We start from the raw sequence: 27,481 nt of genomic DNA on the forward strand, positions 1-27,481 counted from the left end.
AACGTATGTGTGTGTGTGTGTGTGTGAGTGCGTGCGTGCGTGCGTGCGTGCGTGCGTGTGTGTGCATATATATACATCGATATACCTACATCTATATCCAGCTTCTTGATCGTAATCAGATTTTCCAGTTTGACATTTACCTCAGTCCTGGTTGCTATAAATCTTCCAAACTTTAAATTTGGCTACTGTATCTGTTGAAAAAATGCGCCTCACCACGTTTACACGGATTTTCGCTGTAACGCAATGTACGCAATGCGTAAGACATTGCTACTGCTATGCAGGACGCCTGCATTGTTGTGCCAGTAATCAGGTATTTTTGTTACTCGAAATTGAAGAGCCACATGCTATTTAGAGAAATTAGGCCGACCAAAAATCGATTCTCGTAAAAAAGTCGTACTATGCCGTTTGTGCAGGCGACAGTTACACCCCTACGGACCCACTCTACCCATTGTGGGTCAAAACGGAATCATAAAAAACATTTTATATTATGCAACTTTGAAAGGAATTCCCAGTTACCGATTGCAACATTTTCCCCTGTTCCTCTCTATTTGCGTATTCCTCGCTCTCTCCAAATGCGTATCACTGTTTAGCTACCACTCCATCACCCTTTCAGTCTCTACATCCGTCTCTTTACTTGGATTCCTTCTTTCCTGCCGCTCAACCTTTTGTATAGCGCTGTCTAGCATTCTCCAAAAGTGCGTGTGGCGTTAAGAGTCCCTGTTGGCACTGTAGTCTATTACTAGGCACTGTAGTCTATTACTAGATACTGTAGTCTATTACTAGGCACTGTAGTCTATTACTAGGCACTGTAGTCTATTACTAGGCACTGTAGTCTATTACTAGGCACTGTAGTCTACTAGTAGGCACACTACAGCGTGGCTCGAGTATTGGCAAAACAATTTTTTGTCCAGGGTTCCAGGCAGCCAACTAGCAGGTGCCCTGGAAACATGAAACGCATCAGTAATGCGTTAAAATGCGTTAAAAATATTTATTCTAGCATCGTTATCTAGATTAATGAATGGCTTGGATACACGGCAACTGGCCATTTTTGCACGTATCCCCCTTGAAGTCATTCATCAGGCTTTTCTTTTCAGACCCGCGAGTATTTGAAGTCGGTAAATCATCTTTGGTCACTTGAGATTAAAGCAATGTTATAACAACACCCAGTTTATGACACACGAGCATTCAGCAACTGAAACCGCTTCCGTTTTACGTTTTAGATAAAAATGTGTACCTTTCATGCTGCAAGAAATTCTTGCATTTCGTGCTTCTTTTTTTACAATTTCACAGTAATGGCAAATAAATAAATCTTAGATTTTTTAAACATTTCTGGTGCGTGTGATATGGTTGACAGCATTGTTCGTTTCGCCTCTTGCGGTGGTTGCCTGGTATGCTGAATTCACACAGTAAAAGATAACTTCGCGTTTACATTCAGTTATTTGTTTTGTTTGTAAACACGACAATTTTCCCGCTGAATATGAGTCATGACTCAGTTGAATGAGAAAAACTACATTACCGTGGAAGTACAACTCATTGCAAGGCGAGACAAGGCGAAGTAAGATTAGTAATATGATTTATACTATCACTAACTGAGGCCTCTATGGCTAAGCTAGACAAGAACACTGATCCTCCAGTGTCCTTCTGCCCAATGATAGCACTTCCAGGTGCAGGCACTCACATAAGGACAGTGCATGAACCTATTAGGCCATTCAGGCAGCTGCTTGCGAAACAAGAGGAACCATGAAGGTTTCGTCAAACCTCCCAATGCAAGCTATATCGTACAGAGATTAAACAGCACAAGCAATGCTTAGTAAGTTACTATCGTAAATGAAATAATCGAATAATGCCTTTGCCTATAGAACATTCGCACTTTTACCTATATCCGTCAAGCAGGTAGTCAGCGGCAATCAATTGAACACATACGTAACATAATTTCTACAGGCGTATCTTTGTTTCACCATGCATGTTTTGGGTACGACGAAACTACAGGAAATAACTATGGAGAAACGTGACGGCAAAAACGATGGTAATTCCGCTACAAATACCCAACACCCACAATATCCATAATGTATTTGTGGCTCAAGGACATATCATCGCTACATCAAACAGATGGGCGTGTGTCTGAAATCATAATATTCCAGATATACATATAACATGCCTACAGCTATAGCAAATGATCAAAATAATAAAAAAATACACAACGGCGCAAACGAGCTAGATTTCATCCAGTGAATAGAAACTGCTTCGTCGCTATGGCAACATGTAATTTGCGCATAATGACGCTGGGATTCAGTTGACAATGAGAATAGTACTTGCAGAAGCTGAGACACCAACATAAGCTTATACCGAAGAGGTAGGGAATGTCCAACAACCGCGTACGTAGTACGTGTTTCCTATATAATATATAATAACAACATGCGCTGGACCCATAAAATAAGACACGTCCTTCTAACTCTCTAACGAGAAAGAATGAAGTCAGATAAAGGAACAGAGACCAAGTGGTTGAAATATATAATTATACATTTCACCATTACACTAAATAATTAGAATATTGCATCGCATATTAAAGCACATTCTATAATGAATGTAAGTTGAATACGAATTAAAGCCACTACTGCCATCAACGATAGTAGATGTAACGTAACGTATACGTGGAGACCAGTGACTGGTCACCAGTGAATCCGGTTCTTACCAGGCGGACAGCAGTGGGCAATGTTTAGTGAAGTAGCCGAGTTGTGCTGACAGACAGGCGGAGCTCTAGCGATGTTCAGTTTACAGTTTGAGTTGAAGATTTTAGACCGGAGATAGATGCCTGCGTGGCTGTGGAACTGTGTGAGAAAGGCAGCGGCCGACATGGCGAGAGAGCTGTGAGATAGACAGATGCCGACGTAACGCCTACAGCTGCGAGAAGCTACACGCTACGCGTCTAGAGCTGTGAGAAGCTACACGTCTACAGCTGTGAGAAGCTACACGTCTACAGCTGTGAGAAGCTACACGTCTTAACAGCCTGCGAGAAGCTACACGTCTACAGGCTGGCTAGAACTACACGTCTACAGCTTGCGAGAAGCTACAGTCTACAGGCTGCTAGCCAGACTACACAGTCAACAGCCTGCCTAGAAGCTACACGTCTTACAGCTCTTACGGACTACACGGTCTACAGTGCTAGAAGCTTTACACGTCTACAAGCTGCGAGATAGCTTACACGTTCTACAGCCTTGCTGAGAAGCTACAAGTCGTACAGCCTGCTAGCAAGCTACACGTCATACAGCTGCGCAGAGACTACACGTCTACAGCTACGAGAAGAAGCTACACGTCTACAGCTGACGAGAAGCTACACGTTCTACAGCCTGCGAGAAGCTCACGTTCTACAGCTGCGAGAAGCTACCACGTCTATCAGCTGCCCTAGAAGGCTTACACGGTCTACAAGGCTGCGAGAAGCTACACGTCTTACAGTCCTGCCGAGAAGCTACACGTCTACAGCTGGCCTAGAAGCTTTAACCACGTCTTTTACAGCTGTGAGAAGCTACACGTCTACAGTGCGAGAGAACTACAGTCTACAGGCTACGAGAAGCTACACGTTCCTAGCAGCTGCCGAGAAGCTAACACGTTCTACAAGCTGCTAGAAGCCTACACGTCGTACAGCTGTGAGAAGCTACACGTCTACAGCTGCTTAGAAGCTACAACGTCTACAGCCTGCGTAGAAGCTACACGTCTACAGCCTGCTAGAAGGCTACACGTCTTTTACAAGCTGCTAGAAGTACAGCGGTTCTACAGCCTTGCGAGAAGCCTCACGTCTACAGCTGCCTAGAGCTACACGTTCTACAGCTCCCTAGAATTGTACACGTCTCAGCTGCTAAGAAAGCTACACGTCTTATCAGCTGCTAGAAGGCCACACGTCTAGCAGCTGCGAGAAGCTAACGTCTACAGCTGCTAGAAAGCTTACACGTCTACAAGCTGCTAGAAGCTACACGTCTACAAGCTGCTAGAAGCGTATCAGCGTCTACAGCTGCTTAGAAGCTTACACGTCTATCAGCTGCGAGAAGCTTACACGTCTACAGCTGCGAGAAGCTACACGGTCTTAAGTGCCTAGAAGCTACACGTCCTACAGCTGCGAGATAGCTACCGGTCTACAGACGTGCGAGAAGCTACACGTCTACAGCTGGAGAAGCTACACGGTCGTACAGCTGACGAGAAGCATACACGTCTAAGCTGCTAGTAAGCGCTACACGTCTACAGCTGCGGCAAGTCCTACACGGTTACAGCTGCTATGAAGCTACACGTCTTACAGCTGGGCTAGAAGCTACACAGTCCTACAAGCTGGCTAGAAGCTACACGTCTACAGCTGCGAGAAAGCTACACGTCTACAAAGCTGTAGAAGCTACACGTCGTACAGCTGCTAGAGTCTACAGCGCTCTACCAGCTGGAGAAGCTACACGTCTACAGCTGCGAGAAGCTACACGTCTACAGCTGCTAGAAGCTACACGTCTACAGCTGCGAGAAGCTACACGTCTACAGCTGTGAGAAGCTACACGTCTACAGCTGCGAGAAGCTACACGTCTACAGCTGCGAGAAGCTACACGTCTACAGCTGCTAGAAGCTACACGTCTACAGCTGCGAGAAGCTACACGTCTACAAGTGCCCTAGAAGTCACGTCTACAGCTGCTAGAAGCTACACGTCTACAGCTGCGAGAAGCTACACGTCTACAGCTGTGAGAAGCTACACGTCTACAGCTGCTAGAAGCTACACGTCTACAGCTGCGAGAAGTACACGTCTACAGCTGCGAGAGGACTACACGTCTACAGCTTGCGAGAGCTACACGTTCTACAGCTGCGAGAGCTACACGTCTACAGTGCGAGAAGCTACACGTCTACAGCTGGCCTAGAAAGCCACCACGTCTACAGCTCGAGGAGACTTACACGTCCTTACAGTCTGCGAGAAGCTACACGTTGAGCAGCTGCTAGAATTCCACATCGTCTTAACAGCTGCCTGAGAAGCTACACGTCTTACAGCTGCGAGAAGCTACACGTCACAGCTGCTAGAAGCTACACGTCACAGCTGTGAGAAGCTACAGTCTACAGCTGCTAGAAGCTACACGTCTACTAAGGCTGCCGGGAGAAGCTACAATGCGTCTACAAGCTGCGGAAGCTACACGTCTAGTCTACAGCTGCGAGAAGCTACACGTCTAGCAGCTGCCGAGAAGCTACACGTCTACAGCTGCCGAGAAGCCTTACACGTCTACAGCGCCGAGAAAAGCTACACGTCTACAGCTGCGCCAGAAGCTACACGTCTAAGCATTCCAGAAGCGACACGTTCTACAGCTGCGAGAGACTACACGTCTTACAGCTCAGACTAGAAGCTACACGTCTACAGCTGCTAGAAGCTTACACGTCTACAGCTGCGAGATTACTCACGGTCTACAGCTGCGAGAAGCTACACGTCTACATGCTGCTAGAGTATCATGTATCAGCCTGCTGAGATAGTAAATCTTACAGTGCGAGAAGCTACACGTCTACAGCTGCGAGAAGACACCCACCTAGCTGCGGAACAATCACGGTCTACTAGCTGCGAGAGTCTACACGTCTACAAGTGCTAGAAGGCTACCGTGTCTTACAGCTGCTAGATAGGCTACACACAGCCTCTCGAGAGCTACACGTCTACAGCTGCTAATAAGCTACACGTCTACAGCCTTGCTAAGAAGCCTACACTCTATCAGCTGCGAGAGTACAACGCGCTGACGAGAAGCTACAGTCTATGCGCGAAAACACGTTACAGTGGCGAGAAGTCATCACGTCACAGGCAGAAGCAAGCGTCTACAGCTGCTAGAAGCTACACGTCTACAGGCGCAGAATAGCTTACTAGCTACAGACTGCCCTAGAAGCTAACGTCTATAGCCTGCGAGAAGCCCTACAGCGTCTACAGCTGCGAGAAGCTACACGTCTACAGCTGCTAGAGACTACACGTCTACGAACTGTGGGAAGGTTTTCGACTCTACACGCGTAGAATTTTATTTATCATTTAGAGAATTATTGATCGTTGTTGTTAATGTTATGTTGTGCACAACAGGGGCAAGTGCCATGAATTAAAGTCTACGTTACCTTATGCTCTGCATGATATGGTTTTTTTAAGGTTACACGGCGAAACTTACGAGATTTAGAGAGAGAGCTATTTAACAGTAGATAATATAGGAAATAAATAAAAAATTCTATATGATCTATTCTCTCGCTATTTAGCATAATAAAACAACTATATTAGATTAAGTAGACCATATGCAAAGATGCAAACATTAGATTATTCTAAATTTTGCATCTATGGGTCGACAGCACTGCTCCACTGGCAGGTGTTTAGATCTGTAATTCGTTATTCTGCTATTTTCAAGATACACTGACAGCTTCAGTCGCTTGAAGATGTTTCTGTGTTTAACCACTAATTGCGGCACACTACCACACCATATTAAATCCCAACCCTAGCATTCCCTAATGAAATAGTCTCCAGATCACAGCGTCGTTCTGCTTTGTTGTTCTGTATCTAATTGTATTGTATCTGTTGTTTCTGTGCCTGGTGTGAAAGTGCACTTAAAGCGCTTATTGCAGAGAATTGCAGCTCTTTCTTTCCTAGTGACCTGTATGCTTTATGTTTTACCATAGTGCAGCTATGTTGTTATTATAACAGTTTTCAGTATTAGTTATTTAATCATCCTACGTAGGAATTATTATTCAACTTTAATTATAAACTAATAAATACTTGAAGTCAAAATGTGGCGATTGGTGCCAATTTATTTTAATGGGGGCTGCCATTACTTGTGCTGACTCTTGTGGTTATGCGTTTTTCTGATCATGTAAAATTTGAACTGGAATTTCACGAGGCAAAATATTGGCGGAGTAAAAATTGAATGAACCATATGACATTTACAATTGCACCAAACTTTGCTACTGCAACGTCACCACACGACGTGGAGCTGATGTTTCGAGTGATTTTGAGTAATGGACATGTTTTACATTGAAGCCATTCGTTTAGGGAAAACATTTGACGTTGATATGCAGGCAGATGTGCAGCACATTTCGCTCAGCTCTCCCCCAATGGGAAATTCTTACAGTCCATGAACATGAAACATTGTTATACGAGTAAAGACACCCTCCTCACTGTTTCAGGATTGCTAGACCACACTTGCAGCTATACAGTAGACCGATTCCATAAGGCAGCATTAAAACCAACGATTGTTGTATAGCCAGCCAACTACGCATTAAGCTGAAATTACAATAAAACATTTTAAGAACCCAGCCATGATGAGTTTTTAACTCAGCATGATGACGTTGCCTTTGATTAATGAACAAGCGGGAGTCAAAAATGTTAGGTTTACTCTTCATAGCAGACAGTTTAATGCCATGTGATAAACTATATCATTACAACGACGATAAAAGATTTTCTTGCTGGCAAATAGATCAGCCCCGAAGCCAACCGTTTAGGAAGAAAAGTTGCGACTCTCACCAACTATATTGTACATCAGACACTGATTTCAACAACGACCATGCAATGAGTCGGGCTAGAAAGTAGAAATTTATTCCAGTTAGCGCACACCCACTTGTACTGTGGGTAAACGTTGCTAGTGGCTTGCTACAGAATTAGCCGCACAACAGTTTGCTGCTACAGATTCTGTTTGGTGTTAACACACGGATGAGCAGCTCGGGTGCCACTTAGCAGACATGATGATGATACAGAAACAGCTATGATGTACCAGCAGCAAGGATGATGTACCAGCAGCAAGGATGATGTACCAGCAGCAAGGATGATGTACCAGCAGCAAGGATGATGTACCAGCAGCTATGGTGATATACCAGCAGCAAACATGATGTACCAACAACTACAGTGATGTACCAGCAGCAAGGATGATGTACCAGCAACTACGGTGATGTACCAGCAACTACGGTGATGTACCAGCAACTACGGTGATGTACCAGCAACTACGGTGATGTACCAGCAGCAAACATGATGTACCAACAACTACAGTGATGTACCCGCAGTGATGGTGATATGCCAGCAACTACGGTGATGTACCAGCAACTACGGTGATGTACCAGCAGCTGGGCTAAGTACCAGCATCTTGAGTGATGTACCAGCAAAAGCAGAAACAGCCTACACAACCCATGAATTCTGATTGCGACAGTCTGTAAAAGGGTTAATTTCCCTTGGCACCCACTCCCACCATCACTTTCCTCTAATTTTTCCTATAGTTACGTGGGTAAAATACCATAGAACCATGCAATATATTGGCAGCGTCGTTTTACTTCAAATCCACTTGTTCCAGATGTCCCTGGTGGAAAAGGCAGTAAAACCACTCACTGTTGAGAATTGCAGCTCTTTCCTTCCTCAGTGATCTGCATGATTTATGTTTTCTCATATGGCCACTACATTGTGACTAGCACATTTGTTTCATCATTAGTTATTCAATTATCATACGTAGCAATTACTCAAACCTTTTATGCACAGTATCATCATAGATTGAATAGCTTTGCTTGTGACAATTATCACCAATGTGAAAGTATGTAAACTTTACAGTGCCACACCTGATCCAATGGTATGCATTTATTTCCACCACCAGCTATTAGCCATACTGTTTTGTAGGAAAAAAGTTGATTTGTTATTATTTAAGAATTGACACAAATAGTGCAAATATCTGCCAATGTTCCTGCATATGCTAAATTCCAGTGTAGGGGATAAGACACAACTCACCAGGACCATAATGATGGAATCACTGGTAACACAATACCAAAGAAGAAAGCAATTTCAAGAGGTATTTCTAGACTTCTTCATTGTTTATAGCATAGAGCTACTATTTTTATTTTGGAAAATGAACCTAAGTAACACTTATTGATGTTACTTACGATATCATCCCCCTCCTCAACCCATTATCACTGCAAGGCAATGTTGCTTTGTGGCGCCATCTGTTAGCCAACAAAATCAGTTTCTACACTTACCTTCATCAGTTTGAACCTTCTCTTTAGCCAGAAAGTCAGATACAGCTGTGATACACAGATTCATAACCGCACTCTTCTCTGGCTCTATAGGTAGTACAGACATTATACGTGAATTGTCCCAATGGAAGAATTTACTTGCTTTCCCTGAAATAACAAAGGTACTATATTCAACTACATCAAAAAATGTTTGACAACTTTTACGTTACAATTTGACAACTCATATATGGGTCATTAACGAAAAGAATGCATTGTCAAATACATCATGAAAATAACTAACAAATTTGTTTAACAATGAATCGCAATTGATGACCATTGCTTAGAGAGCTGACATATTACATAACAATAGAATTATGTACTCTTATTTATATAACAGTTATGATACTACACTAGATTTCCTCAACTTACTTTTACTAAGTTTGCAGTCGAGGGAAAGCTCTATAGATTCGATAGGTTGCCTTGAAATGTTGCTAAGCGACAATGTGCAGTCTTGGCTGTAAGAAAGCAAGGAAGTGTTTTACTGTGGATATGATTACTTCTAACATTACAAATAAACAGATCCATACATTTAAACAAACCGACGAAAGTACTGTCGCTCATAAAGTCAGTAATAGTTGCTATATTGATGCTACTGGCTATTTCGTATTTAACAATGCCCACCAGTGGCTAGATAGAATGAAAGTGTCAATGACACTGTAGCTCACCACAAAAAAGGACACAAATGAGTGAGTAAGAAGAAGTCAGTTTTAATTGAGCAACCATCGACGTACATTATAAAAATGATTGCCATCTGTATATCGCAATAATAATTTATAAACCAAAATGAATCACAATTTGTGACCATAGATGGCGCTATACCCGCTTTGTAGCGATGGCGTTTGAAATAAATAGGTTATGCTGCGTTCCGACATGTTTTGTAAACCTTTACTCTAATATAGACGTTTTATCGGCAGGGTGGAGAGGAAATACCAATTTTGCATTAAAGATATTGTCAATGAAATCTTGTAAAAAGAACCAGACGAGTGTGACACCACAGATTGTTTGTGTCAATATAATATGCTATATAATTGCCAAACCCTACCTAATTTGCATTTTTTTTTTTTTAATATCAAAAGCCCTAGCCCTTATTTACATACCAAAAATGAGCAAAATCCATTGAATCAAAATAGGACGTTTAATATGGGAGCATAGCAGTAACAACTATACCCAATTTCAAACATGTGGGCCAAACGGTTCCTGAGTTATCGTTGACCGAAGCGAAATGTTGACGGACGGACGGACAAACGGACGGACGGACGGACGTACGACGGACGACGACCCATGGCAATAGCTCAGCTTGACGATATCAAGGTGAGCTAAAAATGGCATGAACACTACAGAATACACATAGTGGAAATGGTGGTCCACACAAAGTCAAGATCCTTCTTACCTCTCCCCAGCATACAAGCTTATAGAGCCGCTGGTTACTATGCTGCCACAGTCAGCCAGACTGGTGAAAGTTGCCGACTTGGCTAAAGAGGTTTGCACCTGGAGCTTCGGCAGTGCCGGCGCAACCTGAACCATATGCTTCTGCTGCTTGAATTGTGGTAGATCACGTAGACGACAGTGGCTTCTAACACCCAGCACAGTGGCAGAGTAGCCTGCGCACACAAACAATACTTTATAATAACAATAGAAAACTACTACATAAAACATGCTGCTGTTGCAATCACCTCCACCAGCTAGTAATATGATTGGACTGTATGCAACCTGATCCATCTGCAGTTGTCATTTAATTCTGTTGAGTAACTGTGAAAAGTCAGATTAAGTAATAAATAGATATTCCAAGTTATCAACATATTACAATAATTTTATAATTGGTTAAATCCCCGTTTAAAATATACAACCTAATGATTTTTGAACATATTTAGTCATATTTTGCTATTACACAGACACCAGCATGTGCACATGCATGGGCGTGCGCATGCATGCACACACACGCACACGCACATAACACTGATATACAGAATGCTAACAATGCACACTTAGAAAAATTCTCTCACCTAATATATTGATATCTATATCAATCGCTATATACATATATATACTGATAGATAGATAGATAGATAGATAGATAGATACATAGATAGATAGGTAGGTAGATAGATAGATAGATAGATAGATAGATAGATACATAGATAGATAGGTAGGTAGCTAGATAAACAGACAGACAGACAGCCAGACAGGCAGACACACAGACAGACAGACGGACAGACAGATCGGATGCAGTTCTTCCTTTGACTGTTATAACCTTACGTACACACAGACATAAATTAATATGAAATACCAATGTAATAACATCAAGTTGACATTTCATCTGGTCATATTAGGGATATACTCAAGCTTTTGCACGGGTACTGCTCTAATGAAATGTAAACGTTTATTGACAAAAGAATCGAATCAATCACACGTTTTATTTATAGATGAGATGTATCTCTATGCTCAAGCCTAAATATTTCATAAAATTTCCAGCAGCTAATTATGTGACAACACAAATTTTGAGTTTTGATGTAAAAAAATGGTATTTTGTATATTTCTCAATTGCCACAAAGAGTATGAAAACTAAATTCTCGCCACAAGTTAAACACAATTTGCACCAAAATTATGTGTCAGGATTTTTCTTCAAGTTTTATATTTATTGAAAAAAATGAAAAAACTGCCTAAAATTTAGGTTGTATGTTCGGATTAAAAATTTATGCAAATAAAGAACAATAACTCATAAAAGACAGGCACTTAATAAAAAACCCTGACGCACTTTTTACAGCAATGTGTTACCATTGAAACGAGTGTAAGCCATTTATAGTTTTAATTTATACATCGGATACTGTGGCAGAAATCAATACGCAGAAATCAGCGTCTTTCTACTTTTCACAATGATCAACAATGCCTTTGTGCAAAATCGGTGAACATATGAGAAACATCTACTGTTAGTACTTACTGCGAGTTATCCATGACTAACTGAAACCACTAAATTGGTAAAATGTTCTGTGCACCTTGAGAAATGATGAGAAATTACGAGGTTACCATCTCAATTTTTATGCGAAATGCGCGAATGACGTGTATTGCATCAACAAACCCGAGCCTATAATTATGTAAAGCTATGTAAAGAGGTGTAATTGCTATTTTCGACCACGCGACAATTTCAACTATCACTGGCTAATGACAGCTGTAGATGAGTTGACGCTGATGAATTCTCGTATAATGAATACCATGAAAAGGCTGGTTGTATCATGTCTCTGGCGTCATCAGTGTTTAACGAGCCACGGCTCACTACACACGCACGCAGGCAATCAAAACGCGTTGAAAGTTCACATGCATCGTTACACGGAGAAGTACGCATGTACAGAGGTGGCACCTAGTGTTAGCCATCGAATAAGAATGAAAATGAAACATCAATAAAATTTCGCATAAAAGCTTGAGAGTATCCTTAAATGATGTAAATTCTACATGCGAGTGAAAGAATCAAGGGGGATACTTCCACTAAATAGTATGTAGGTGTACCTATTATCTTTAGTTCTCCTGCTCCCTGTGGACAGGACAGCAAGTTGACAGGATATGGACCAGAGTTCGCTGGCAAGGAGAGGGAGGAAGGGAACGTCTCCAGTTGACCTCCTTCCGACAATAAGCTCTGCAGTGTGAAGAAATAATCAGAAGAACATGAAGTAGTACACTCAACAGAAACAAATGTGACTTCTACAACCAAGCACACATGCCCACACGTATGTACAGTATGGAATGTGAAATGCTTTTGCCTTTATTATTAAGTTTATTAACCCATCAGGGGTGTATCCAGGATTTTTTCTGGGTGGGTCGTGATCATAATTTTTTGGACCTTTTCACAATGAAATAGCAGCAAGATGTGATTACAATGGTCAATACAATCAAGGGCGTGATGACAGGATTTGTACAGGGGGTGGTCTAACGTAACCCAAAACTTTGGCAGCACGCGACAGGGGGGCAGGTCTGGGGGGCCTCCCCCATTAAAAAATTTGAAATTAGCCTCTTTTTAGATGCGTTTTCTGCGGCGAGCAGCGGGGGCCGGCCGGACCCCCTGCGACCCCCCCTGTAACACGCCCCTGACAATTTTAATTAAAACAAAAAAAATTTGGTTTTCAATAAAAAAAGTTAGCAGCTTTAAAAAAAAAAATTCTGACTCGAGTTGAAAACAGAGTTTTTTGAAACTTTTTTTCTTTATCTTGTCTTGTCTTGATCTTGCTCTTGTCTGTGTCTTTGTCGATCTTTGTCTCTCTCTTTATGCAAACAAAGTTTGTTTTTAAAAAAAAATGCTCAGTTTCAGCAATTGCTGAATTGGATAGATTTACGTCCACGCAATGCACATGTCGTTGGATCATTGCTGCGTACCTGCCAGCTTTTTCATTTATTGTCAGTTTGTAAAAAGGCCTCGAAAAAAATGTCTTTGAAAAAATGTGGACCTTTTAATATTTTGGGGGGGTCGTACGACCCTCACGACCCCCCCCCCCTGCACACACCCATGCCCATTATATTTCACACCTAGTTTAACCCATCAAACAACACAATTAGCTGAATTAGCTATTTAACGATGGCAACTAACCAAGTAACTTATCTGCTTCTATGTGCAAGAACTTGCACCAAGTGTACAATGGCCATTTTGAGTTTCCAATCACCTCCCATCAGACTTTAGGGTTGATGTAGCTAGCATATAGACTAATATTACCACTAAGATATTTGTAACAATGGGCCTGTGACCATTATCAAACTCTAGTATGTTACATGTAGGTGCTGGAGCTGAAGGCACGTACCATATTATCGACTTTTAGTTCAAAGGGCATCGTGTTGTACACCTGCATAGTCACCTCACACACATCACTCTCTGCCCACTCAAACTCTGAAACATAACCAGAAAACAATTACTACGTGGCGATCATCTTACATATGCAGTCAAACCAGTATATAAGGATCACTCAACGGAAATGCTATGTGTCCGTTCTTCAAAGGTGACCGTCAACAGAGGTTCGACAGTACAGAAATAGTCTGTGTCACACCTTTGTGGTGATATTCCTGAAGCGTTCACTGCATAACATACTAATCATAGGCAAGCAACAAAATGTAGCACGGAAAAACACGCAGCCATAAACACGTGGTAGTGAAGTGTAAGACAAGGTTAACGTGTTGCATTGTTCTAGGGATTTTGTGAATTACTAGCAAGGATTTGGCCGTCACCCAGATATAGACCATAAGGCTTTCGAGTAAGTCTTATAAAAACACTAGTTTAGCAATGTTAGTTCATTGTATATGAGACAACATTACTCTTAAGAAACCAAATTGTAAAAATAATTTTAGGGCTCCTACAACCAAAATGTTTCCGTCAGCCAATCAGACAGTAGTGCATCCGTATGCACTGCCTAGCGGACAACCAATTACCAATTTAAAGCAGACGTTCACACATGATTCGATTACGCTCCATAATTATTTAAGGTTAATTGCTATTGCCTGTTTTTAGCAAATAATGCTCTTACTTCATAAAAATTTCCAGCCTTTATTCACAGAATGCATTTTCTGCATTCCTGCAGACAATACACAATCATGTTATATCCTTGATTACTGTAACACTCTTCAGGAAAGAGTATTTCATAATGCACTATTCCAGAGCCTAGAGGAAATACAACAGATAGTAACACCAACAAAGGAAGAGTTTGATTTAGTTACACTAGGCAGATATTTTGAACAACGTTTACGACGTTACGACGAGAAACACACGAGGTTTACAGGTGTGTCCGATCACTGACTGGACTACTCAGTAGTAGTCCCGTAACCCAAACTTCGTAGACCAGAATGTCTAGATCATCAATGTTGTTAGCGAAATTTTAGCGAAACTTTCTCGAGAAGAGTTTGGCAATCGGAATCAGCCTTCCTGGCTCACAGTAAGTTTCAGTGTCAAATTTCTGCAGTTGTGGAATCATAAGTTGTAGGCAAACTGGGTCTGCTGTGCATCCTGTTGCTCTTTCTATATATATATAGATAGATACCTAACATGATGAAATTGCCTGTTTATACTATAAGTCGCAACAGTGGTGGCATATTTCGGGCCTATTTCTGCCATCATAAATATATCTATTTATCTATCTAGCTATCTGTATTATCTCCACTAGTTTCTTAGTATATATATATATATATACAGACAGATAGATAGATAGAGAGATAGATAGAGAGATAGACAGAGAGATAGATAGATAGATTTATAATGACAGAAATAGGCCAGCACTATTGTTACTTATGGTATAAGCAGGTATTTCATTCCGATAAATGTCATGTCGGCACATGAAACACAACAGGTTGTTCCCAGAGGACCAGGAAAAAGACGTTTCATTCAGTTATAACTGGTGGTTATAATGCCTTTCATAATTTCTAAAATTTTCTATCTAGCAGACATCCACATAAAAATGGACCAAACGCAGTCAACCCTTGCTACTAATGATAGGAGATTTTACACGCACTGTCTGCTACATGGGGAATGCATTAAATTGTAGAAGTTAGATTGACTAAGTACTAAGTATTGTGCACCTATTTTTGATTTGCTCCGGCCTATGCTGCCAAACTGAATTGGAGAGTATATGAAGGGGCTCTTGTTTATTGGTGCTGGCATATTTTTCTTTGCCTTGCTGTGAGGTTTTAGATGTGGTGCAAGATTCTGCAGCTTGAACGACCTGTGAGAAAGGTCAAACAATCAGTTAACGCAATAATTTACAATTATTAGTTACTACATATTACTTCACACCTCTGCTATAACTTTGCATTGTCTCTGACATCAAGTCATGATCACAGCAAATAATGTCTTAGCACATTTGCAGAACAATATGAAGGTTGTCCAGTTGCACTGAACGTTAAATGTGATAGCCATACACTTGGCTTAATGTAGCCATTCATCAAACCAATCAACCCCAAATCTCTTTGAAGTAATTCACAGACAAGAAAATATGCAATTTTTCAGTTACCTAACAATTGGGAGCCTAGTGAATGGCACAGGTGGCAGAATAATTCCACTGTCTAATACCAGAGGGATAGGACCTCCCTCGGCCTTGGCTGTGTAACTCTCCAGCATGACTGCCATCTCTTTTCTCTCGTCATCTGTCAAGTGCTGGTTCATTTGATGTAGAAGGAACTGCATGTGCCTAGAAAAACGATAGTGCAAACATGCTCGAGTTATATATACTTACTGTACATATAACAAACATTACCAATCCTTATTAAACCTGCACACAAAATATCCAAATATTCATGCTTCTCCCTTTGTGGCAACTTCTCAACATTGCTATTTACATTACTATATTCTAAATCTCAGGTTCATTATCATTATTAGATTGTTATTAACAGTAATTGGCTAGTTTTATTAGTTCACTAATTAGTCTTGCTGTGCCATCAGCTGCATTACTTACACGATGTTGCACAGCAATAGCTTCATGAAAATCTGTAAACAACCACCATTCACAAATCTTATGGATTCCATGTTAATACAGTAATACACTGCATTACCATAACGTGGGTTATGAAAAGTTTCTCGAACATGTCATGATTTGTTAGAGGAATGAACATGTTTTTCTACCCAAAAACTTGGCATGCTGAATTTTCGTCAATATCATTAACGTAATATATGTGCAACCAGCTGCTTAACTATTAGACAGCCTAGTTTTTAAATATGCTACCAGTTCTTTAGAGGACTTCTCACTAAAGGCCCCGCACACGGTGAGGTTCATGCTGAGCAGGGAGCGTGAGGTCGTGTGAGGCAGGGAGCGTGAAGGTCGTGTGAATGACGGAGCGTGAGGTTCGTGCGAGCAGGGAGCGTGAGGTTCGTGGTGAACAGAGCGTGAGGTTCGTGTGAGCAGGGAGCCCGTGAGTTCGTGGGTGAGCAGGAGCGTGAGGTTCGTGGTGAGCGGGAGCGGAGGTTTCCCATGTGAGGGCAGGGAGCGTGAGTTCGTGTGAGCAGGGAGCGTGAGGTTCGTGGTGAGCAGGGAGGCGCGTGAGGTTCATAGGTGAGCAGGGAGCGTGAAGTTCGTGCTGAGCACGGAGGCGTGAGGTTCGTGGTGAGGCATGGAGCGGAGGTTCCGTGCGAGCAGGGATCGTGCAGTCGTGGTGAGCAGGAGCGTGAGGTTTCCGGGTGAGCAGGGAGCGTGAGGTTCGTGTGAGGCAGGGGGCGGCGTGAGTTCGTGGTGAGCAGGAGCGTGAGGTTGCGTGGTGAGTCGGGAGCGTGAGGTCGTGGTGAGCAGGGAGCGTGGAGGTTCGTGTTAGCAGGGAGCGTGAGGTTCGTGGAGCAGCGAGCGTGAGAGGTTCGTGGTGAGCAGGAGCGTGAGGTTCGTGTGAGCAGGGAGCGTGAGGTCGTGGTGAGCAGGGAGCGTGAGGTCGTGGACAGGGAGCGTGAGGTTCGTGTGAGCAGGGAGCGTGAGGTCGTGTGAGGCAGGGAGCGTGAGGTTCGTGGCGAGTCAGGGAGCGTGAGTTCGGTGAGCAGGGAGCTGAGGTTTCGTGCTGAGGGCAGGGACGCCGTGATGTATCGTGGTGATCAGGGAGCGTGAGGTTCGTGGGAGCAGGGAGCGTGAGTTCGTGGGAGCAGGGAGGTGAGGTTCGTGTGAGCAGGGAGGCGTGAGGTTGGTGAGCAGGGAGCGTGAGTTCGTGTGAGCACGGAGCGTGAGGTTCGTGGTGAGCAGGGAGGCGTGAGGTTCGTGTGACAGCGAGCGTGAGGTGCGTGTGAGCATGGAGCTTTGGAGGTTCGTGAGTTGACAGGGAGCGGAGGTTCGTGCGAGCAGGGAGCGTGAGCGTATCGTGCTGACAGGGAGCGTGAGTTCGTGTGAGCAGGGAGCGTGGAGGTTCGTGTGAGCAGTGGCGCGTGAGGTTCGTGGTGTAGGCAGGGAGCGTGCGGTTCGGTGTGAGGCACGGGGAGCGGAGGTGTGTGAGCAGGGAGCGTGAGGCGTTGTGGTAGGCAGGGAGCGTGAGTTTCGTGGTGAGCAGGGAGCGTGAGTTCGTGCTGAGCAGGGAGTGTGAGGTTTGCGTGGTGACAGGGAGCTGAGGTTCGTGGTGACAGGGAGCGTGAGTTTCGTGTGAAGCAGGGAGCGTGAGGTTCGTGTGAGGGCAGGGACGTGAGGTTTCGTGGTGAGCACGGAGCGTGAGGTTCGTGTGTGAGGGCAGGAGCGTGAGTCGTGTGAGGCCAAGGCTGCGTGAGGTTCGGGGTGAGCAGGGAGTGTGAGGTTCGTGGTGAGGCAGGGAGCGTGAGGTCGTGTTGAAGCAGGGAGCGTGAAGGTTCGGTGACAGGGAGCGTGGAGGTTTCACACATGCACACATCTATACACACAGTCACAGCTACACCATCACACATCTATAGCATGGCACACATGTTCAGTCACCCACACCTGTACAGCATCTGATCACACAGTCACACCCACACATGTAGACATCTATACACAGTCACAGCGCACACATGCACACATCTAATACAACATGTCACACGCCACACATGCACCACATCTATACACAGTCACGAGCACACATGCATGCACATCTATACACACAGTCACACCCACACATGCACAAACATTATACACACGAGTCAAGTCCACACATGCAGCAAATCATCTATTACAACACAGTCCACAGCCAGCACATGCACACATCTGTATACCAGCACAGCGCACACATGCAGCACATCTAACACACAGTCACGTTTGGTTTGTGGTGTGTTTGGCGTGGGGGGAGCGGGCACACGAGTGGGCACACAGTGGCGTGATAACGACACAGCGCTGCGAACGGGCACACATTATCACATCTATTTGAGCACTACGAGTCCAGGAGCGCGCACCATGCACACATGCTATACAGCACAGCAAGCACCCCCACAGTGTGCACATTGTCTATACACACAGTCACAGCCACACATGCACAATCTATACGTGCACACAGTTCGACATCGCACACATGGCACATCATCTATTACAGCACAGTCCGACAGCCACACGAATGGCAGCGAGCAATTGCTGATTACACACAAGGTCGACACTACGGACGATGCACCCACAGTCATACAGCACAAGTCAGCACCCACACATGGTACACATCTAACACACAGTGGCGAGGGCGGGGGGAGGCGGCGCACACATTACCACTATCTATACAGCACAGTCCAGCACCCACGGCATGTACATCAGTGCTGATAAACACAGGTTCGATCACCGCCCGCCACAGCATGTATCATCATCTATCCACACAGTACACGACAGCGATGTAGCACAGTGCTAGTACACATCAGTCACAGCGCCAGCGTAGCAGTGTAACTAGAGTGGCTAGTGAGCAGCGAGCGATGCACAGGCGATTCGAGAGGGGCAGCGAGCAGTGGCGAACCCACACATGCACACATCGATACGACACGGGGGGGGTGGAGTCACACCACACATGCACACATGCTATATCACTACAGTCAATCCCACGACTTCACACATCTAATTACACACAGTCACAGCCACACTAGCAGCACATCTATACACACAGTCCAGCCACACATGCACACCATACTATACATCACAGTCGACACCCGAGCACATGCAGCACACTCTATACAGCACACATTCACATTCAGCACAGTGCACACATCGTACTATAACACACAGTCAACAAGCTCATGGGCAACACATGCACACATCTATATCACACAGCTCACACCCACACATTACACATCTATACACACAGTCACAGCCACACATGCACACATCTATTATCCCAGTCACACCCACGACCTGCATCAATCTATACAAGACAGGGGGGTCACACACACATGCACACATCTATACATCACGTCCGGTGCATACCGCCCGAAGCCGACCGACCGATTCGCGCCGATGCCGATCCGTCCGACGCGCGCGGAGCGCGGAGGGTCCCGACCCGACCGACGGATCAGTAGTAGCCTGAGTCGGCTGACGTGCAGACACAGAGGTGGCAGTATCCTAATATCTGCTGCCTGACGTGCCTGTAAACAAGCAAGTGAACCATAGGAACCCGACAGTAACGGATTTGTTTATAGTATTGTCAGTAAGCAGGCAAATGCAAAAATATCATGATGAGACAATATGTCAGGCAGATATATACAGTTTAATGTACAGACGTATAATATACATAACTCGGACTGTTAGTTAACACTACTATTAGTACTAATAATTTAATTTTTACGGAGTGTGATGAATATGACTTCACACGCCCCTCGCGCAATGGCGTAACACACCTAGCATACAAGCGAACCTGCGAGCTCATAATGCCTATTGCATATCATCGCATACAACACCACCACTCGCATGACTATTAGCGCGAAGCTATGCGAAAACTGATAATTATTAGTGCTTGTCACGAAGTATTCTGGTTGCTAGTCTATCTCTGGGCAATAGCGCTTTATATGCGATGCCTTGTATGAGATATATATATATATATATAGTTATATGATAAGTATATAGTATAGGTATGATATATAGTAGTATGGTATACGCAAGTATAAGTCACACCAAACACTCCGTGTAATACTACCGTAGTATATATATTAATATATATATACATAATATCTATATATGTATAGGCAAGACTAAGCACGTAACTGCTTAGACAAGACGAATAAAGACTAACAAATACCATTCTAGACATAGCCTTAGAGTCAATAATTACTACGCCGAGTCTATGACGCACCACGTAATGCCTATACCAGAATAAAAAATGTTAGCCGGTCGTATATATTGCGGCACGTCATAAAATCGACTTTTTATAGATGAGCCTTTATCGATGTGAGTTTTTCGCAGGTGTGCACTGTGCCAGTTAAATAGGACAATCAAGGATATCATCGTAGTCTCGTCAGTGTAGACCACTCTCTTCGAGCGCCTCCGGGGGGGGGTACATGTTCTAATTGATCCCTTAATGTTTATGGATTTTTCTCGCTGTTCCCGCATTGAGTAAAATAACTTGTTCGCCGAAAAATTCTTTTCCCCCAGTTCCCGTAATCCCAAAAAAACATTTACCCTGTTCCCCGCATAATTGTCTCGTGAACGATGTTGAAATGACCCTGAAATACTTCAAAGTTTATTGTAACATCTCAGAAAAATTGTAAAAAAATCACAAAGATGGAAAATCAGAGTTCGGCCTTTGTTCCCATAAATGCAATAAGCAGTTCCCTTGTTCCTTGAACTAATTGAGAACATTCCGCCTATTCCACTGCTGAAAGTTAATGTCCTGTTCCCTATGTTTCGCTAAAACCGCTGAAGGGACTTCTCTACTGATGCAGACATACATTACAGATTACAGGGGTCAACATATGTTCAGAGCATCATACCATAGAGCTTATTATGAGTCTTTGATATGTTTGTGTCTGTTTGTGAGGAGAGAAGTACTTCCCACATTTTATGTACTTGATAACAAGCACCATCACCGGTGTAGGTAGTCAAATCGCACACTCACATAAATTACAAAAACGCCTGGCAACCACGTTTGTTCATCTCGGCCGCGTACACCAACTAGACCTGTCACCATCACGCGCTGTTATACTTACGGCGAAACTGTTAACCGAGCGCGCACCACGTCTGCCATATGAAAATCGAGACAGAAGCGCGAAACGTAGCCCACGACGTTATTCACACGACTGCGAGCCTCTCGATCTGCCGCGAATGCGATTTTTTTTAATTAAAAGAAAGTAACAGTACGAGCGTAAATGAATACACACTCAACGCACTCCGCACAACCGTAGCTCGAGCTACGTTAACAAATAGGAAACGTCACTAGCTGTTTAGTGATGCGTGCACGGAGAACGTCTCCAGTCAACGTCGTCCGACATGAACGCAACAGTTTCGCGCGGTAGTGATAGGCCTGCGCTACACTCGCCTTGAGTTACACCCACGAGCGAGGTATGCACATGAGACACACCACCAGCACTGCGCTAATAATGAGGCAGACTTGACACAACACAAGTGAGATACGCGCTGCGTCTTCCGTCACTTCGGCGTGAACAAGGCGCGCTGACCCGCACGCTCACTGTTTGCTTCTCCGGTTCGGCAGCTAGACATACCTCAGCGAACTCGTGTGATATGAGGGAACGAGAACGAGAACGAGAAGGTGAGGCGGAACGCGTATCCTACGTATGCAGAATTATTGTTGCTCATTTCAATGGCTTTTTAGTATAAATGACGTGCCGATCGGAGAAGGGAATGATCTTTTTTTTTTAAGGTGGCAATTGGCAGTAAACGAATTATCGCGTTAGCACGCGATTTTGCATAATTGCTTTTCCATGGCCTCTATGAAAAATGTTCGAAGAAATGAGGTAAATTAATTTGGGCAATTACACAAAAACACCAAGAGCAGGCATGACCTGTCATAGGCAGCTTGTCTACGTTACAAGTTGCCACATATAGAGGTGTCCCTAAGTGGCAGCTTAAATTATTACCTTGCGGCATAGACGTTAATTAAAACAATTACTGCGCCAAGCTAATTCATACGCTCTTCCGAGTGGAGATTTAAGTGCACACGAAACATCATGCTACGTCGAGTGACTATTATCAGATTAGGGCCTGCAGTAAATGCAAGCTATAAGCTAATAAGATAGAGGCAAACAGCATAGAAACCGCTGTCACTAACTCGCTCGCTGAACAACACATGTTTCGTGTCTTCATAAAAAAAATATTTCTCTGTTATTCGTCGTAGGCACACACTAAATGAGTGTAGCATTTTTGTAAAATCCCAGAAGAAAATCTATTATCTGCTATGCTAGGCAACAAATATCATTGTAAACAAGTGCGTTCCTGATGTAAGCTCTGCCATTGTATTATGACTAGCTAATCCAAGTCATTTCAACCACTGCCATCGCGCTGCTCATGATCAAATATTATAAATGGGCGGCTATGGAAACTAACGTGGTCCTGCTCAAGATAAAATGAAAATGATTTAGATTAAAATACTGTTAAATAATACCGTATTTGTCATTTTGTATCTGTGAAGCGTAACTTTTACCAAACGTGTTGTGATGGTAACACTATACTTTCGCGACAGTCGAGCTTCTCGCAGCATACGGCCCCTCGCTGTCCCAGCCACGCATCCCGGTCAGTAGATGGCTTAGCGAAGCCACTATAGTTTTTATCAGTAAAAAAAGCAATAAACAATAATTTTTACCATCATATTGTACTTACCTTCTCACGCACTACTACACACACCAAATTATGTGTTTTGTAAGCTTTTGAAGCAATAGTAAAATCCAGTACAAATTCAACTATTTGAAAGGAGCCGTCGCCTAATCGGCCCGTGGATTTGGAATACTTGCTGAGCTTAATTGTAATGGATGGACGACGCGTGAGCCACTGTGATTTTTAAACTAACACACGTATTTAACATTGTTGGCAAGCAATATGGCAGACCAGGCTGTCGACCTCTAACCTCTATAGCCTCTAACAGGCATCGAATTAATACAATTAACCCTAGTATCAGACAATCGGATATTTCTCCTCACGACGCTAGAACTTTAAGGAACTTAAATTTCCAGCCATAAGTCCAGCACGCCACAGCGCGCCGATTACGTATAGAGCACGACTCACACCCCCACCAACTATTGCCTATGTCATCATATTTGACTCATTTTGAGCACAAATTTTCTAGTTTTTAATATGCAGATGTTTAATTCACACAGCTTTACTGAGCGAAAACGTCTATAGGCAGCATGGTGGCCTGACTTGTCAGTGGCATCGTTAGCGCCTGCAATGTTAAGTCGCAGGGACAATTCCTAGTGCGCAGGTGTCTGCATTCCATCGCGACTGCAGGACTACAGGTTCTCACATGCTCCTTGTCGCAGGTCACATGAGCTGAGGCAAGCCATCTAACACCATTCGTCCCGATGACGTTTGCAATGTGTGTGGTGTGGTGTGTGTGTGTGTCGACAGTGCGATGATGGTAGTGTAGACTCAGTGTGGTGTGTGGTGGTGTGGTGTTTGTGGGGCGGGTATGTAGATGTGTGTGTGAGTGTGTGATGTGTGTGATGTGGGTGTGATGTGTGTGTGTGGGCTGTGGTGTGATGCTGTGTCGTGTGTGTGGGTGCGTGGCGATCGTGTCGTGGTGCGTGGCGATGCGCTGCGTGCGTGTGGTGGTGTGCGCGCGCCGCGTCTAGTGTGTGGTGCCTTGGCATCAGCGTGCCGTGCGTGGGTGCATAATAAGAAGAGAATCAGAACAACTGCGAGAAGAATGGAGAGAGGAGAGAAAGAGGATAGAGGGACAGAGATAGCATACGGGCAACGTAACGGGGAGAAGAATGATGGAGAAGAGAGTGTGGAGGGCGATTGATGCAAAATGAGCGTTACGAAAGTCAGAATTTGTATACTAATTGTCATTTGCTAGTTTGGCATTCTGTACAAGTTGGTTAATTCCAAGCATTAATTGTTTATCACAGTCTAATGATTATTCAACCAGCCAGCTTGTTACAGCGTTTAGAGTCTAGACAATTCACCATTTCTTACACCAATTTATGTTTTCAGCATTAATGTAATCAACCGCCTCGGCATCGCATCGAAAGCAATCACACGCCTATGATTGGTGACGTACTTCTGGTACACGCCCACAACACTCGACGCACTGACACTGTGTGGCTATCATCTCTCATGCAGCCAACCGCAGCACAACAGAGCTTGTCGCGAACATGCGCTGCGCTTGCCAGTGACCTACTCAGACATCTGCCTTCGCGCGCCCTGCACACAGTGTGTGTGAGATTTACAGTGAACGGTCGACCGTCAGTGAACAGTTTTAAGCAGTGAACAGTCCGTGACGTAAGCGAATGGCATTAAAAAGTCGCCCACACAAGCTGTGAGCCGATCTGCCGGGTAGAAATACGTAGAGGTTTGTGGTTTCTAGCTTGTTTTTGTACATAGCAGCCCAATATAAAGTACTCCAGTGAAGGAGGGTTACGAACCCAACGTAACTTCATAGATTTCAAGTAAGCTAGAAGCATTCCTATCCAGCTAACTAACAACACCAATTTCACCAATTTATATTCATCCGTAACCATGGACAACACCGAGCAGTCTATTTTTTGTTAGGAGAGAATATGAGAATTGATAGCAACAAGTGTAGAAGTAGATAACGGCGAACTACATAAGCATAGATACTAACGGATATAAACGCGGGGTTGTACGATAAAATATAAATACCAAAGCGCTTCAAGAACTGATAAACAACATATTTCACGCGCCGGCGCGCCCCCTTCGCCGGCCGGGGCCCGCCGGGCGGGGCCGCACATATATTAGACAGGCAAACCTTTACCAATCCGTCCCTAAACGTGACGGGCATGCCTTAGCCTAGGATTATTTTCTTACTAGAGCGATGCAGTGGTGAGATTCTGGGATACGTGAGTACATGTTCAAGCGGCGATACATCCAGCGCTATCGCGCTGATGACTGGAAGTTCGGATGTCATCATAATGAATGTCACTTTTCGCAAAAAGATGAATGATTAATGCGCGCTAGAGGCAGTAACAAAGCATTTATTTACGACGAATACAGAACAGCAGCTGCCCGTTAAACATAGGCGGACACTGCGGGCCTGCGAGGTAGCAAATCAATCTTCCTTGGAAAACCATTCAAGTGTTTTCCCAGTGGTTCATACTCGCGTTTTGTGGCGTTTCTCTCACCGTGTACTGTGTAAAATCACGCCTGTCCTGCAGAAATAAGGTGTAGGCAGCGAGCAAACAGCCTCCGTATGCCATACTGCGTGTAAGAACACTTCAAACAATGGCACACCGTTCAAGCCCGAATACGTCCCAGAACACCAGTCAATATGAATCAGAAAACGAATACTTAATACGACATATTTTTCATTACGTACATATTTTCGCGAATGTCCAGACTGTAATTCGGCTTGAATTAGTTTCCGCGGGTTGTTATTCGCGTCCGGAGCGTTCGGGGCGAAGAGTTGCGCGCAAAATAAAGCCCCAGCGAAATATGCAGCGTAACAGTAAGCGGGTATAGGTACGACGGTATTAGATCCGACAGCCTCTTCTCGAGCCAGCGTACTGCAACATGACAAGATGAGTACCTCGCGAGCCGCTTAGGTCACGATTTTGCGTCATGCGACGGCGTAAAGCAGCCCGACTTCGCCGCCTGCGGAAAAGTCTGCGCGGAAAAAGTCGTGGCAGCAAAGTACCGCAGCAGGGCTTATCAGTTCAAATTCACTACCACACGCATTAGCATTACCCACAACCATCGCTGCTCAGAATAGACGCTCGGTACTAACGCCTTAGATAATATACAGGTTAAATGATACGCATTTCGCGATACGTGGCTCTGTGCGAGAAATTCTAGTGGAATACCCAACAACTACATGATCGAGATGATCCTAGATCGTCCGCAATAAGCGTGGGACAAATGCCGCAGTTGCGACTCATAGCCTGCGAATGTGACAAAGCTAAACAAGAAAAACAGCACAGAACAATCATCCGTGCACTCGCCTCCCTCGCTAATCATCGCGATATCTTCGAATCAAGTAGTTGCCATAGTTAGCACTCCTTAGACGTGAGAATTGTCCTATTCGAAACGCTGACGATACCAGCCCCAGGGAGGGACCTTGCCGTTTGCAACGGCAAGCTTCGATAAGTCAGTGGTTCATTGACTCCGGCTAAGCCTCCCTATACCCACGGTTTCACCACACTAGCAACTCTCTCACCCGCTGTGTGCATACTATAAGCCTCCATTATACGCCCCGTGTCATACATTAAGCCTCGTCTATACCCACTGTGTGCGTACAGAAGCCTCCCATATACCCGCTGTGTTCATACATGAAGCCTCGCAATACCTCACGCCGCTGCCGCTACATAACCGGTCATAACCTCTCTAGACCACTGTGAGTGTGAGTTTAACATGGACCCATGCAACCTAAGGTCATGACTGGGTCTGCGTATATCCATGGCGGCATCAAGCACATGGGGCATATATCGCGAGTTTTACAGCCAGGACAGCCAACTCGCAATTCCTTTGTAGCAACATATTCGAATGGTTTTCTAAAACATTTCTCTCTCTTCGATCTTTAATTCCCCTAATAAATCGCTAAACCTGAAAATGCACGTAATGGGTAAATTTGAAGAAATCTTCAGCGTTGAAGCTCAAACGACCATGGACTACATACGTGCACATTTATCATTTTATGAGCTCTTGTGGAAACCAATACCTGGGGGTGTGTGTTCTCCCAACCACCTGGCACGAGTCACTGCTAACCCAGTAAGCTAACCCGAGTTAACACTTAACCGGAGGTGTAAGAAAGCACGCCAGTGGCGTCTACACGGAGTTTTGTCTAACCCGAGTTAAGCTAACGGAGCTAGCGGAGGCGGGGTTGACTGCGTATCCAACCCGCCTCATCCGCGGGGTAAGCTAAGCCGCGATACGAGTTAGACCTCGTATAGACGCTTAACCCCGAACAAGATTTCTTCATCATAGTAACGATGCGGATTATGTAGCTACCA

General features: G+C 44.2%; 1 protein-coding gene across 5 annotated transcripts in view; it reads right to left on the reverse strand.

Moving 5' to 3' along the window:
* The window catches only part of LOC106810077 (trafficking protein particle complex subunit 9-like), a 207,241-nt gene that overhangs the window by 137,340 nt on the left and 42,420 nt on the right, over window positions 1-27,481 (reverse strand). For all 5 annotated transcript variants that reach the window (XR_001393953.1, XR_001393956.1, XR_001393950.1 and 2 more), the window contains 7 exons: window positions 15,984-16,160; window positions 15,553-15,695; window positions 13,791-13,876; window positions 12,511-12,637; window positions 10,400-10,610; window positions 9,379-9,464; window positions 8,974-9,117 (listed from right to left, as the gene is read on the reverse strand). Coding sequence is in view for 2 of the 5 variants with exons in the window: in XM_014813362.1 (XP_014668848.1) it covers window positions 8,974-9,117; window positions 9,379-9,464; window positions 10,400-10,610; window positions 12,511-12,637; window positions 13,791-13,876; window positions 15,553-15,695; window positions 15,984-16,160 (974 nt within the window). In the remaining 3 variants the exon portion in view is untranslated. The remainder of the gene's footprint in view (window positions 1-8,973; window positions 9,118-9,378; window positions 9,465-10,399; window positions 10,611-12,510; window positions 12,638-13,790; window positions 13,877-15,552; window positions 15,696-15,983; window positions 16,161-27,481) is intronic.

The sequence above is a fragment of the Priapulus caudatus genome, unplaced genomic scaffold (genome assembly GCF_000485595.1).
Source record: "Priapulus caudatus unplaced genomic scaffold, Priapulus_caudatus-5.0.1 Scaffold16, whole genome shotgun sequence".
Lineage (NCBI taxonomy): Eukaryota > Metazoa > Priapulida > Priapulimorpha > Priapulimorphida > Priapulidae > Priapulus > Priapulus caudatus.